The 14,145-nt window shown below is 45.6% G+C and overlaps 2 protein-coding genes across 3 annotated transcripts in view; one reads left to right on the top strand and one right to left on the bottom strand.

The window, feature by feature from the left end:
* Window positions 1-7,320, top strand: part of Eftud2 (elongation factor Tu GTP binding domain containing 2) — a 39,638-nt gene extending 32,318 nt beyond the window's left edge. For both annotated transcript variants that reach the window (XM_090350053.1, XM_090350052.1), the window contains exons 19-28: window positions 15-116; window positions 1,475-1,557; window positions 3,338-3,424; window positions 3,615-3,741; window positions 3,937-4,024; window positions 4,552-4,670; window positions 4,788-4,882; window positions 5,642-5,795; window positions 5,981-6,088; window positions 6,885-7,320. In XM_090350053.1, coding sequence (XP_090206179.1) covers window positions 15-116; window positions 1,475-1,557; window positions 3,338-3,424; window positions 3,615-3,741; window positions 3,937-4,024; window positions 4,552-4,670; window positions 4,788-4,882; window positions 5,642-5,795; window positions 5,981-6,088; window positions 6,885-6,980 — 1,059 coding nt within the window. In that variant the 3' untranslated portion in view covers window positions 6,981-7,320. The remainder of the gene's footprint in view (window positions 1-14; window positions 117-1,474; window positions 1,558-3,337; window positions 3,425-3,614; window positions 3,742-3,936; window positions 4,025-4,551; window positions 4,671-4,787; window positions 4,883-5,641; window positions 5,796-5,980; window positions 6,089-6,884) is intronic.
* Window positions 7,321-7,755: 435 nt separating this feature from the next.
* On the bottom strand, window positions 7,756-10,690 carry Higd1b (HIG1 hypoxia inducible domain family member 1B). The gene is made up of 4 exons (XM_090350122.1): window positions 10,581-10,690; window positions 9,675-9,822; window positions 8,427-8,561; window positions 7,756-7,884 (listed from the first exon to the last, which is right to left on the bottom strand). The coding sequence occupies exons 1-4, from the start codon at window positions 10,635-10,637 to the stop codon at window positions 7,820-7,822; spliced, it is 405 nt and encodes a 134-aa protein (XP_090206248.1). The 5' UTR covers window positions 10,638-10,690; the 3' UTR covers window positions 7,756-7,819.
* Window positions 10,691-14,145: the final 3,455 nt, after the last annotated feature.

The following is a 14,145-nucleotide window of genomic DNA, read 5'->3' as shown; positions in this document are numbered from 1 at the left end:
ATATTGTATTTCAGGTGGAAGAGTCTGGTGAACATGTGATTCTGGGCACTGGGGAGCTCTACCTAGACTGTGTGATGCACGATCTGCGGAAGATGTACTCGGAGATAGACATCAAGGTAAAGCAGAGCCCTTTCTTTAGCCCCTGCCTGGCCTAGAGCCTGGCTTCTATCTCCATTGGGATTTCATGAGCCAAATCCTAGATTCCCCCAACTCTTCAAAGATAAAGGAAGCCCATGGGAAGAGATCTGTCTGTGAAAAGCCCTTTCTGTTGCTCTTCTCAGGGAAGAATTTAGAGAACTGGTTTGCCTCTCACTGAGATTTTCAGTGTCCTATATTTAAAGAGAAGGCTCTCAAGACGAGGGGTTTAAGGAGAACCAGCCCTGAGTTGGCTCTTCTGCATTTATGTCTGGAAGACTGGCCTCCAACTCTCAATCAAGACAAACATTTTCTCCAGGGCCCCATCTTACTGGGGCAGGTGCCATCAGTATCCCTCTTAGACACCTCTGCTGGTATTTCCAAGCGACCGTGGCATTCCTGGGCCACAGACCGGCCAGGAGCATCATGAACAGGAATGGAGCAGGTGCTCACCAGTAGGTCTCCTGCACTGGCTTCTTCAGACCCCCAGGAGTTGTCAGTAAATGACAGTGAACAACCAAACAGATGTTAGCAACTATCTTAAGAAGACCATCAACGCCCTAATTTTGATCCCCACTAACTTACATCTTGGGAATAGAATATCTTCTTTTTTTCTTTTTCTTTTTCTTTTTCTTTTTTTTTTTTTTTTTGCCAGTCCTGGGCTTAAGCTCAGGGCCTGAGGACTGCCCTTGGATTTTTATGAAGGCTAGAACTCTACCACTTGAGCCTCAACACCACTTCTGGCTTTTTCTAAGAATGTGGTACTAATAAATTGGAACCCAGGTCTTTGTGCATGCTAGGCAAGCACTCTACCACTAGGACAAACTCCCGGCCCTAAAATACCTTTTAGTATACCAAACCAGGCTATTTAGTGATGGTATATGAAAAGGTTTTTGTTCGTTTTGTTTTAACTTTCTATTGTAATTAATAGAGGGGTTACAGTTATATTCGCCAGATAGAAGGAGCATCACTTCACACACATTGATACCCCTAGTCATGTTTTTGTCCCCATTTCCCTATCCACACCCTCTCCCCTCATCTTGTTTTCCCCACTTCCCTTTCCTGTTTCAAATAAACATGTATACACTATACCAGATAACAAGGTAAGATACTGTAATAATATGAGAATAACCAAGGGACAACAGATATGAGAAATAACATATACATTAAGAACAACATTCACTCATATAGTTCTTGTTTATGGAAAGGTTTTTAACTTGCTCTTATACCTATCATTTAGCAGAGGGGGTTCACAGAGGAGAGCTAAGGGCACTTTAGAATTCCCTTAGATAGAATTTCCAGCAAAATTAACTTTTCCACAATTTATTTCATTTCCCAGGTGGCTGACCCAGTTGTCACATTTTGTGAAACAGTGGTGGAAACATCCTCCCTCAAGTGCTTTGCTGAAACACCCAATAAGAAGTAAGCTGGGGCTGAGAATATGGCTTAGTGGTAGAGCATGCATGAAGCCCAGGTTTCAATTCCTCATAAAACAGATCCTCGGTACCACATAAACAGAAAAGGTCGGAAGTGGTATTATGGCTCAAGTGGTAAGAGCCTGAACACATAAAGGCTCAGGGACAGAGCCCAGGCCCTGTGGTCATACTCCACGAATTGCCAAAAAGTAACACCATTAATCCCAGCACTGGAGAAGGTGAAACAGGAGAGTTGAGAATTGGCAGATTATCCAGGTGCTGGTGGCTCCTGCCTGTAATCCTAGCTATTCAGGAGGCTGAGCTCTAAGGATCTTGGTTCAACACCAGCCCAGGCAAGAGACACTTACCTCTAATTAATCACCACAAATGTTACTCAAGTGATAGAGCACTAGCCTTAAGCAAAAAAAAAAACCAAACCAGGAACAGTTCAAGCCTTACTACTGACATATACTAGAGAGAGTGTGTGTTTAAGGACAGCTTGGGCTACTTACATAGACCATGTTGCCAACAAACAAACAAGAAATAAGCTTAAAACTCAATGTCTCTGGCCCTGACAGTCTCAAAGACATTGTCCTCTCTGTATTTAACACAGCTCCACCCCAACTACAGCACTGTAGAAATAGTGACTCTGGAGATTGGAATGGAGTGCTTAGAGTACTTGAATTTCTCCCTGCTCCTTGTCCCTTATACCTTTGGACACTATTCTGTGAAATCCTTTGACTTAAGTGTTCCTAAGAGAAGTTTCATAATTGCTACCTCTCTGTGTCATAGCATCATCTTAAAAGTTTGCCTAAGGGGGACCAGGACTTTTTCCTAGTGGTAGAGTGCTTGCCTAGCATGCACAAAGACCCAGATTCAATTCTTCAGTACCACATACATAGAAAAAGCACAAAGTGGTGCTCTGAGTTCAAGCCCCAGGACTGGCAAAAAAAAAAAAAAAATCGGGTGTGGGAGGGGGGAAATGGGTACCAAGACATGTGAAAGGGTATCAGTGTATGTGAATTAATGCACCTTCTATCTGGCAAATATCATGTAACCCTTTTACTAATTACAATAAAAAAATAAATAAATAAGGGGCCGGGAGTTTGGCCTAGTGGTTAAGGTGCTTGCCTAGCATGCATGAGGACCCGGGTTCGATTCCTCGGTACCACATACATAGAAAAAAGCCGGAAGTGGTGCTGAGGCTCAAGTGGTAGAGCTCTAGCCTTGAGAAAGTCCAAGGACAGTGCTCAGGCCCTGAGCTCAAGCCCAGGACTGGCAATAAATAAATAAATAAATAAATAAATAAATAAATAAATAAATAAATAAAAATTTTAAAAAAGTCTCCATATTTGTCTACATGTATTGGCTTCAAAACTAGATTCTCACCGGGTGTGGTGGCTCATGCCTATAATCCTAGCTACTCGGGAGGCTGAGATCTGAGGATCATGGTTCAAAGCCAGCCCGGGCACTAAAGTCTGTGACGCTCTTATCTCCAATTAACCACTAGACAGTAGGAAGTGGCTGTTGTGGCTCAAGGAGTAGGTGGTAGCCTTGAGCTGAAGAGCTCAGGGACAGCCCCCAGGCCCAGAGTTCAAGTCCCATGACTGACAAAAAAAAAAAAAAAAAAAAAAAAAAACTTGATTGTCATATGTCAGCCTCCTGAGTAGTCTTTTAAATGTGAACTATTGGTCCCCAGCTTGCTGTCTGCCTTGTTACCATTTTCTTAGTGATGTCCCTGACAAGTCCTTTGAACCCTCCTCATTGCCCATGTCCTTTCTGACCAGGAATAAGATCACCATGATCGCTGAGCCTCTTGAGAAGGGACTTGCTGAGGACATAGAAAATGAGGTGGTCCAGATCACCTGGAACAGGTAGGAATGTGGCTCTGCCTCCCAGAGCTGATGCCACAATTTACACCCCTGCTTTCTAATATTACATATTCTTTGGGGAAGTGTGTACCTCCTTTGCTGTTGTCCTGGACCCACTATGGATGGGGTAACTGGTTGCATTGCCTTAGGAGCCAACTGCACAGAGCTTTCCACATTCTCCTTCTCTCCTTAGGAAGAAGCTGGGAGAGTTCTTCCAGACCAAGTATGACTGGGATCTGCTGGCTGCCCGTTCTATCTGGGCTTTTGGCCCTGATGCCACAGGCCCCAACATCCTGGTAGATGATACCCTGCCCTCAGAGGTACTGTAGACTCCATAGCAACTGCATGGCAGTCTGTCAGCTTCTCGGTAGAAATGTAAAGTATTATTTCCAAAGGTCATTTGTGTCCTCTGGTGAAGAAGAGTGTGCTGTCATGGCTTCTCCTTCATTCTGCTCCCTCTAAATTCATTTCCTATTGCCAGGGGACTGCTAAGAAGCTTTTATGTTTCTGTATAGGTGGACAAGGCTCTTCTTGGTTCAGTGAAGGACAGCATCGTTCAAGGTTTCCAGTGGGGAACCAGGGAAGGGCCCCTATGTGATGAGTGTAAGTCTGCAAGTACTTCCTGTTCCTGCCCCCAAAGCCCTGGCCATCTAATGTGGGGTGGGCTCTTTGTCTGTGGGACCTAGCAGCACAAGCAGTTTGAGGTATATTGAACCATTCCATATCCTGAGCCATCCTCTCCTCGTGCCAACATTTGATATATCCTGGAAATAAACTCATTTGTATACTGACATTACTCCTTATTCCTGAAGGTTCTAGCTTTTGGTGTATTAAGAGGAGTTGTCCAGCTGATAAGAGGCTGGAGATAGGACTGAAATGATAAAGCATTTCCTCACCATATTCAAGGCTGCGTAGGTCATTGACCATCACACCTACAGTGGGAAAATTGTATATGACCAAGCATGGCCTGAAGTAAACGTTACATGCTTTACTGCTGACCTCTTTGCTATAGGCCCTGCTGGTTGTGGTTTTTGTACCATATGACTACACAGTATCTGTGCTAGAGCAAGGTGCTCTGGCCCTGGAATTAGCCCCAGAGCTATGGGCAATTGTCCCCATCTTCTTTTCAGTGATTCGCAATGTCAAGTTTAAGATCCTGGATGCAGTGGTTGCCCAAGAGCCCCTGCACCGAGGTGGGGGGCAGATCATACCCACGGCTAGGAGAGTCGTCTATTCTGCCTTCCTCATGGTAAGAGAGAAGAGTCATAGGGGACCATCCTCCTCTGATTGGAGGAGGACCAGAAGGCTTAAGGGGCCTGGGGAGCCTTTATCCTCAGCCTGAGCCCTTTCTTCTTGCTCTGTGCAGGCCACTCCTCGTCTGATGGAGCCTTACTACTTTGTAGAAGTTCAGGCCCCTGCAGATTGTGTGTCAGCTGTTTACACTGTCCTGGCCAGGCGCAGGTAAGCAGCTCAGCATGTTAGAGAGCGTGTTGAGAAGAAGAGCAGAACACCAAACCCCTGAGTTCTACAAGGGAGAAAGGCTAAACCTCCTCACCTCTCTGCTCAGAAACCCAGTGAGCTTGTTTCCCAGAGCAAAGCAGTAAGTGAATGAGGCAGTTCCCAGCTTTACTACAGATGAGAATGTATGATTCTTCTTAGCTGGGTGCTGGTGGTTCATGTCTGTAGTCCTAGCTATTCAGGAGACTAAGATTTGAGAATCAAGGTTCAAAACCAGCCTAGGCATTAAAGGCTATGAGATTCTTATCTCCAATTAGCAACCAAAAAAGCTGGAAGTGGAGCTGTGGCTCAAGTGGTAGAGTACTAGCCTTGAGCCCTAAAGCTCATAGATGGTGCGCAGGCCCTGAGTTGAAGCCCCAGAACTGGCCAAAAAAATCAAAGGCAGGTTGGTCAGGCCTGTAATCCTAGCTACTCAGGAAGCTGAGGTCTAAGGTTCACAATTTAAAGCCAGCATAGGCAGGAAAGTCTATAAGACTCTTAACTCCAATTAAAATTTTTTTTTAAAAAGCCAGAAGTTGAGCCATGGCTCAAGTGGTAGAGTGCCAGCCTTGAGCAAAAGCAAAAGAAGCTTGGGGCTAGCACTCAGACCCTGAGTTCAAACCCCAGAATGGGAGCCGGGCGGGGTAGGGAAGAGAACTAAGTAGATTTCTTCATTGCTTTTGGCTTATGTATATGGATTCAGCCTTTGTCTTTCTGTCTCAGGGGGCATGTAACTCAGGATGCACCCATCCCAGGCTCCCCTCTCTATACTATCAAAGCTTTCATCCCAGCCATCGACTCTTTTGGCTTTGAGACTGATCTCCGGACTCATACCCAAGGACAGGCCTTTTCCTTGTCTGTCTTCCATCATTGGCAGGTGAGAAAACAAGGCAAGCTAACCAGCTTGATCTCCTACTTTTACAAAGCTCAAGTCCTCTGGTCTGCTCTTCTTTCAAATCCCAAGGGAGATAGCTGACCTCTTGGAGAAGAGGCTTGCTTCTGGTTGGGACTCTTCTATGAATGAAGTCTGCTTGGACCATCTGAAACCCCTCTTACTTTCAGATTGTACCTGGTGATCCTCTGGACAAGAGCATTGTTATCCGCCCCTTAGAGCCACAGCCAGCTCCTCATCTGGCCAGGGAATTCATGATCAAAACCCGCCGGAGGAAGGTATGTGTCCCTCAAACCCATTGCTACCCATCAGCTCCAGGTCTATTAGCACAGTCACGTTTCTTCATTTTTTCCTTTTGGATTCTTTTTTAAGGGCCTATGAACTAAAAAGAGAACACTGCACAGCAAGGAAAAAAAAAATGTGTTCTGTTCATTCTTTGGGCAATCAGAACTAGAGCCCAAAGGGAACAGGGCTGTGACAGTACTCTAAAAATAGCTTCTAACTAGCCACTGGTGACTTATGCCTGTAATCCTAGCCACTCATGAGGCTGAGATCTGAGGTCATGGTTCAAAACCAGCTGGAGCAGGAAAGAACATGAGGCTTTTTTTTTTTTTTTTTTTTTTTTTGCTGGTCCTTGGGCTTGCACTCAGGGCCTGGGCACTGTCCTTGGCCTTTCTCAAGACTAGAGCTCTACCACTTGAGCCACAGCACCACCTCCAGCTTTTTCTATGTGGAACCGAGGAATCGAACCTAGGTCTTTGTGCATGCTAGGCAAGCACTGTACCCTTAGGCCAAATTCCCAGCCCCATGCATGAGACTCTTACCTCCAATTAACCATCAGAGAACCAGAAGTAGCACTGTGGTTCAAAGTGGTAGAGCACTAGCCTTGAGCAAAAAGCTCTCAAACAGTAACCTTAGTTCAAGCCCCACAACTTATAACAACAACAAAAAAAGATAACTTGTGGAAGAGTACATACACTCTTCCTCCCCCAACCCCAGGCAGATCGTGGACAGTGCACAGCTCACTCAGCTGCTAAGTGAAGCTTGCTCTTATATTTGCCCCATCCTCTACAGGGCCTGAGTGAAGATGTGAGCATCAGCAAGTTCTTCGACGATCCTATGTTGCTGGAGCTGGCCAAACAGGATGTTGTACTCAATTATCCCATGTGAGCACAGCGACTGCTCTCCATGGTGGGCCACAGGCCCTGCACTTGAAACAGAGACCCATGCCATTTGACCTTCATGTCAGCGTGTCTGGGGACTACTATTGCCATCAGGAATAACCCACAAACCACCAACCCAGAGTCCCAGTAAGGAAGGGGCACTTGGCCTTTTGGTTACCTCTGTGTCCTCTGCCTGGCGCCATTCCCAAAGAACAGAAAGAAACTTAGTCCCAGGAAAAGCTTCAGAAGAGGATCAAAATTTTTAACCCTAAAGGGCCCCCTGGAATTTTATTTTTTACAAGTTCAACCTAGCTGTGGTTTGTAAATGAACAGAGCATTCTGACCTCTGCGTTGCCCTGCTTCTTTCATCTAATCTCCCCGCTTCCCATCTAGTCCTAGTGCTTACATTCTGGATGTGTGATTTCCCATGAGGCATCTCTGGCCTGTGCTCCCAGCTGTAGCCTCCTTCCTGCCTAGGTCTCCAGGGAAGCAGTATGGTGGGAGGAATGCCTGCCCGCCTGCCCCTGGTTCTGTGTTCCCATGAGCCTCAAGGCCCTGCCCCTCCCCTCCAGGCTGCTTCCATATGTGGACCTGAAGTAGCATGAGAGTTGTTGGGATTCTGGGATCTAAGGCCTACTCACCTCCTCAGGAGACTCCTTGTCTCCCTGGCTGAGTTAGAGTCAGACCCCTTTGGTTTCGAGCCTTTGTACTAGGTTCTCCCACAGCCACTACCATCCCCCTCTCCTCTCTGCAGGTGAAGAAAACAATTAGCTTTCCACAATGCTACTTTATTAGGCACATCAGAGACTGATGCAAAGGGTGGGCTGCTCTGCCAACTCAGAAGTCCTACTTCTCTCCAGCGTCCCGTGCCGTCCTCTTGCTGTAATCTCTGTACATTGTGTATACAGCCCCTGTGAAGGGAGAAGGAGAGTCACCCCTTGGCATCTAGTCCCCATACCTATCCTGTGGCTCTCCTAGATGTTCAGTGGTTCTTTTACCCATTCCCTTGAGTTTAGCTTCCCTGTTTAGCTTTCTATCTCAGGTCCCAACAAGCTCCTCTAAACATCCAACCACACAGCTCGGGGAACACCCCCATCTGATAGCTCACAAATTACTTTGACATGCCTTGTCAGAAATCTCAAAGTGACCAATCTAAGGTTAATTACTGTCGTGTTACACTGACTCCTAGGGAGTGTTAAGTCTAGCAAATATTCTGCTTCTTGGTCCAAAGAGAAAGATAAATCCAATGTATGCGCTGTGGGATTTTTCTCACCACTAGAGTGAACTTATGAAACAGACTGCACCATGCATCAGTCAAAAACAGGTGACCCCCCCCCAAGGAACTTGAGAAAGCCCCAGAAGTTCCTGGGACCCCATGAGCTCTATGAAGGAGAACTCAGGCATTCCCCATCCTTCTGCCCTGATTCTTCTGTGGCCCCACCAACTTACTTACCCAGCATGATGGCACCCACAGCACAGGCATGTGCTGCCACTCGGGTGTGAATCAGGTGTATGGACATCTTGGTAGAACCTCGAGCCTTCAGTCGGTAAATCCCATATGCTGCTACCAACAAGCAGCCTCCTAAGCCTGAGGGCAGAAAATGGATCCATCAGCCTGGGCCTCCAAGCCCAGGGCTCTCTTGATAAGAGATAATCCCACTGGGCTAGGCAGGCTGGGCCCTTGGCTGAACAACTTTTTATGAGGGTAAGGGAAGGAGTAGTGGTAGGGGACTCAGAATGTTGAGTTGTGGTCCTGCAATGGCATTTCAAATTGGCTGTGTCCCTTTCTTGATGCCCTTGCCTCCTAAAGAAATAGTCAGTCATGGTCTGGGAATGTGGCTCAAATAGTAGAGCACCTGCCCAACAAGCTCAAGACTCTCAGTCCAAACCTCAGACTCCACCTCAACTTTTTTTTTTTTTTTTTGTCTTAGACCTACCTGAGCTCAAACTTTGTATCTGGTGTCATTGGCTGGTATTCTACCTCCTTGAACAGTCATTTCTCCTACTCTCTCACAAAGCCTTAAAGAAGCCTTGAGAGGTCCATAATTGTAGTTCAAAGTCTCCATCCTGCTGGGCCCCAGAGGTTCATACCGATAATCCTAGCTACTCAGGAGGCTGAGATCTGAGGATTGCAGTTCAAAGCCAGCCTGGGAATATGAGTCCCCAAGAGACTTATCTCCAGTTAACTACCCAAAAACTGAAAATGGCTCTGTGACTCAAAAGTGATAGAACACTAGCCTTGAGCAGAGACTGGGGACGGTTCCCAGGCCGAGTTCAAGCCCCACCACTGATGAAGTCTCCGTGGGGCCAGAAGTTTGGCGTAGTGGTAGAGTGCTTGCCTAGCACGCACAAAGACCCAGGTTCAATTCCTCCGTACCAGATAGTCAAAGCTGGAAGTGGTGCTGTGGCCCAAGTGGTAGAGCACTGGCCTTGAAAGAGCTCTAGGACAGTTCTTAGGCCCTCAGTTCAAGCCCCAGGACTGGCAAAAAAAATCTCCATCCTCAGAGTGGTATTGGTGCCCTATTTCCCTGTGTCCCCATGCTATTTCCTATTTGACTCCCTCATTTAATTGTAGCACGTGTTATCTGTGTAGCAGGCAGACCACATAAGCTCTGTGATCCCTGCATCATTCACCTTTGGGAAAACCATGAGATATGATTCCTCTAACAAAAGTTCTACTTCCATTTTTTGCCTTACTCACCTATGGGCACCAGCGGAGACTCCCTGGTCTTCCTTAGGAACTTCTCAGACACTGTGTCCTCACCATCGGGTGGCACCCACCAACTTTTGTTAGACATAATCCTAGACTTCAACGTGAGCCCCTGGAGCTCCCAGGCATCAGCCGAGTCCTAGAAGGAGACTCCTCAGAGCAAGAATTCCCAGTTCTCTTCCATGGAGTTGGAAAGGAAGGTGTTACTTGTTAGTACCCTCTTGCTATGCCTAGCCCAGCCTCCACTTTGGAAAGTTGCTTTTCAAGTGTCCTGTCTCAGGGGTGTGGGCTATTTGCAGCCACTCTCCATGTCCTTAACATCTGCCGCTTTCCCAGTTCATTTTTATTTTACTGATGTCTGCTTCCCCATCCTCTCTGTATCCTGTGGGTGTGAACCTCCTGCCAAGAAAAACAGCTGGAAAAATCCAGTGAACTGTCCTTGAATCTTAGAGGCCCTCTCTAGTCTTAAATCTCAACAGTTGCTCCTGAGGAACCTACAGAGCAAAATCTGGCCCTGGGAAGGCAGAACCAGCCAGTTGACAGCACTGATCACCGAACTATCAGGTAGGTTGATGTGTTAGGACATGAAATGCAGATAGAATTTAGCATACTTTGCACAGTAATGCTGAATCAACAAATTCTGATCCCTGAGCTGTTCCCACTACCTTTATCCCTGAACGGAGAACCCCTATTGCTCTGCCTGGTAACTCCTGTAAATATCTGCCCTGATCACAAACTACACCCTTAGGTCCTTAGAGTAGGGTTTCTATCAATGGAATGCTACAGTCCCACTACCACCCCAAAGTTCCCTGCTTGAGTCAACTTCTCTTCCTTGTTTCCCCTCCTGTCCAGGTAGAGCAAGGACTGGTGGCCTGGTCCTAGCATGTTATTGCTTACCCTCCAAAGGAGATGGCTAAGAGGTAGAGCTTGGGCAGCCAGGCCAGGGCTCAGCATCTGCTGTTTTAAATCAGTCAAAAGTTGATATTGGAGCTTTCACTATGAGGTCAAGAAAGCAATGTCTGGCTTTATGGGACTTTGAAATCAGGGAAGAGGGGAGGAGTTAGAACAGGACATCAGTCTTAATCCCACATCTGCTGAGCTTCGGGCACTGAAAAGTTGCTAGGCCAGATAGAGGAGAGTCCTTAAATGATAGGATTTTGTTCTCATGGACATACATGGCTGGAAATGAGAAAACTGTGACTTGTGGAGAAGAGATTCTGGGTTCTCTCCCAAGCTACACTGCCTCACTGCCTCAAGTGCTCTTAGGAAGTATGTAGAACTATGTGGAATGTAAGTAAAGTATCCCAGTTGTGGGAGAAAGGCTATACAGTCTTGGTTTCCATCCCTTCAAGGATGTTTTTCCAGATCAAGGAGGTTTGTCCAGGAGTTTGAAACAGCTGGGGCTTCCCTCTTGTCTCCAAAGACCTTATGTGCTACTTGTGATGATGGCTCACTCCAGTTTCAAAAATGAAAATGGCTGGCATTAGCACCTTTCTCTACTAGATAACAATATTTTAGACTTCTCAAATGGAAAAAACTTCAGAGAAGCTAAATGACCCACAAAGATACACAACTGCTGGTGACTCACACCTGTAATCTCAGCTACTTGGATGGCTGAGATCTGAGGATTGCATTTCTAACTCAGCCTGGGCAGCAAAACCGGTGAGATTCTGATCTCCAAATTAATCAAAAAAGGCTAGAAGTGACGCTGTGGCATAAGTGGTAGAGCACTAACCTTGAGCAAAACAAAAAATCAGGAACATTGCCCAGGTCCTGAGTTCAAACCCCAGTACAGATGCATATGTGTGCACACATGCATGTACACACACATACATACAAAGATATACACTCTGGATATCACTTTTATAATAACAATTTAAAAGAAAAAGATATACAACTAATACAAAGCAGTATCACGATTTGCCACAGGCTTGGCTGGCTCCAAAATTTGCACTCCTACAGAGGGCTGGCCAGCCTGAACCCTCTCTAGATGAATAATAAAATTTGGGACTGCTCATCCATCCTAGTACACTTGCTAAGTAAATGGGGAAGGATCAGGGTACAACATGGAGGGTTCTCACTCTATCCTATCCCAGGCCTTGTTCTTTCTGCTGCAGATTACTCGGCCTGTGTACGTTTATGTGAGATGTGCATTGTGTTTGTAAAGCATTGTATGTGATATAGGAGGGTGTGTGTGTGTCCTGAAAGGGCTTTTTCAGCTCTGGAAATGTGTCCAACAGCTGATGTTCATCTTTTTTTCCTCCCTAACACTGTGCTCTAGGAACAGACCCAACGGTCACAGCAACTCCCCAGAGCCTTCACATATCCCTAGTGTCTATGGGAACTTTCCTCTTTGCCGTTCACACCCCCCCCCACACACACACACCCTGTGTTGCCTCTCCATTATGTCCCCTTGGTGGTCTGAATTCTCAAGAGACATAGTATATGCCTTGCTCATCTAGGCCAAAAGAGTGGGATGGCAGTATCTGCGTGAGATAATCAGGATAAACTACAGGGCCTTTGAAGTACAGAAGCCAAACCATGGATAGTCAAGTTCAACACACACTCTATTGAGGTTAAGTTGATGCACCCACAGCATCACAGCTCAGAACTGACAATAAGATACTGTGATATACTGAGCAACCGACCTTGTTCAGTATATCAGCTGGATATATGAGCTCGGTTGGAGGCATGACTCAATCAACAAATGAATGGAAGTGTCTGAGTTAAGTGAACACAGAGCCTCATGCATGTTATACAGGTACTCTACCACTGAGCTATACTCCGCTATAGATTATTTATCATGGTGACGATGAGGTGGGGGCTAGTATACCCACTTTACAGATGAAGAACGAAGGCTCAGTTAAACGTCTTGCCCAAGATCACAGTAAGTGACAGAGAAAACAGACCAACCTTCAAACCATTCCAAAATTCAAATTTCACTGTTTGGGACTTTAAGGTGAATATATGTAAAGTGGAAAGGACATCTTAAAATAGCAGAAATAAAACTGCTTCGGAGAGCACACAGTAACTAAGACTTCAATGAACAAATTTCTGTGGAGTCCTGCTTCAATAAACAGATAAGATAAAATGATAGCATCATTTTTGTTAATATGCCAAGTCTTTAATAACTGTTTCCATGTAAACATTTCTAAGTTAGTAACTTGTTCAGTAAACCTCTTTTTTCTTCCAAATTCGGTCATATTAATAGAAATTCTGATTTAGAGGGGACTAAATTAAAGATGCAGTTTAGTGTGAGCAATTAGCCCATAGATGGAGCACTCCAAATATTTGGTTATGTTACATGATCAATCCATCTTTATCTGCAAATGTTGTTAGCACCACCCATAGGACTGGATGGAGGATGGATGGTTAGAAAATTCCCCAGAACTCTGCCTATTCCTCTTTCTCAGAATGAACAAGTAACAAAATGGACTAAAATGTCTCTGACAACAGGTGGGAAGGTTGCCCTATTCTGTGTGATCCCAACTTTAAGATACTGTCTCTCATCCAGCCCCATCCTACTTGTTGAGCTAAGCCACCCACCCCAAGTGGAAGCTTCTTGTATGTTCTTCCTGTGGTGTTGAAAGAGATGATGGGGGAGGGGAGCTAAGTTTAAAAGCTGGAAACACATTCTAAGGCACACCTGTGCTATTTTTAGCTCAAGGGAGCAGAATGGCCACACAGAGAAGGGGAGGGACATGTAGCTTTGCCTTGAGGTAAGGAGAGCTGTGAGTTGAGAGGATAATGAAAATGAACTAAACAGGGCTGGGATATAGCTCAGTGGCAAAGTACTTGCCTAGCAAATGCAGCATCCTGGGTTCGATCCCCAGTACCAAAAAAGAAAAGAGAAAAAAAAATTAAAAAAAAAAAAAACATGAAAACAAGGAAGGATCCTTTTCCCAGTTGGGGTTGGCATAGGAAGGAGCAGAGCTGAAGGGGCTGGGGAAGACACAGGAGATGAAATGTTAAGTTATAGTAGTGTCTGGGGGATTTGAGAGGCTAACAGTTGAGAAATCAGTAGACCAGTAGAAGTTTCCAGATAATGTGGCTAAGTTGAGGCAGCCCCTAGGAGGTACCTGGTGTAGAGAGAGTGTAATATCTCTCACCTTTAAAATCAGATGCAGCTGAGAGAATGACTCAAGCGGTAAAGCATGTATATATGGAGAACAAGGACTCTGAGTTCAAACCCTATGACACTAAAATGGGGGGGGGGGGAACAGGCACAATATTCCAAGGACTTGGCAATGTGGCACTTATCCAAGGACAGACCCAAGAGCTACAGGCCTAGAGCCAGAAAAGCGCTCTATTCACATATTTTAGTAAGTATTTTCTTTTTCCTTCCTTCCTTTCTTCTTTCTCTTTCTTTTCTCCTGCATTAAGTTTGAACTCAGGACTTTGTGATTGCTAGACAAGTGTTCTATACTTGACCCATGCCCTTAGTCCTTAGTTTGCTGTGGTT

The sequence above is a fragment of the Megascapheus bottae genome, chromosome 17 (assembly GCF_031878675.1).
Source record: "Megascapheus bottae isolate mThoBot1 chromosome 17, mThoBot2.hap1, whole genome shotgun sequence".
Taxonomy (NCBI): domain Eukaryota; kingdom Metazoa; phylum Chordata; class Mammalia; order Rodentia; family Geomyidae; genus Megascapheus; species Megascapheus bottae.
The sequence above is the reverse complement of the archived record's forward strand: the minus strand, read 5'-3'. Positions and strand labels throughout refer to the sequence as shown.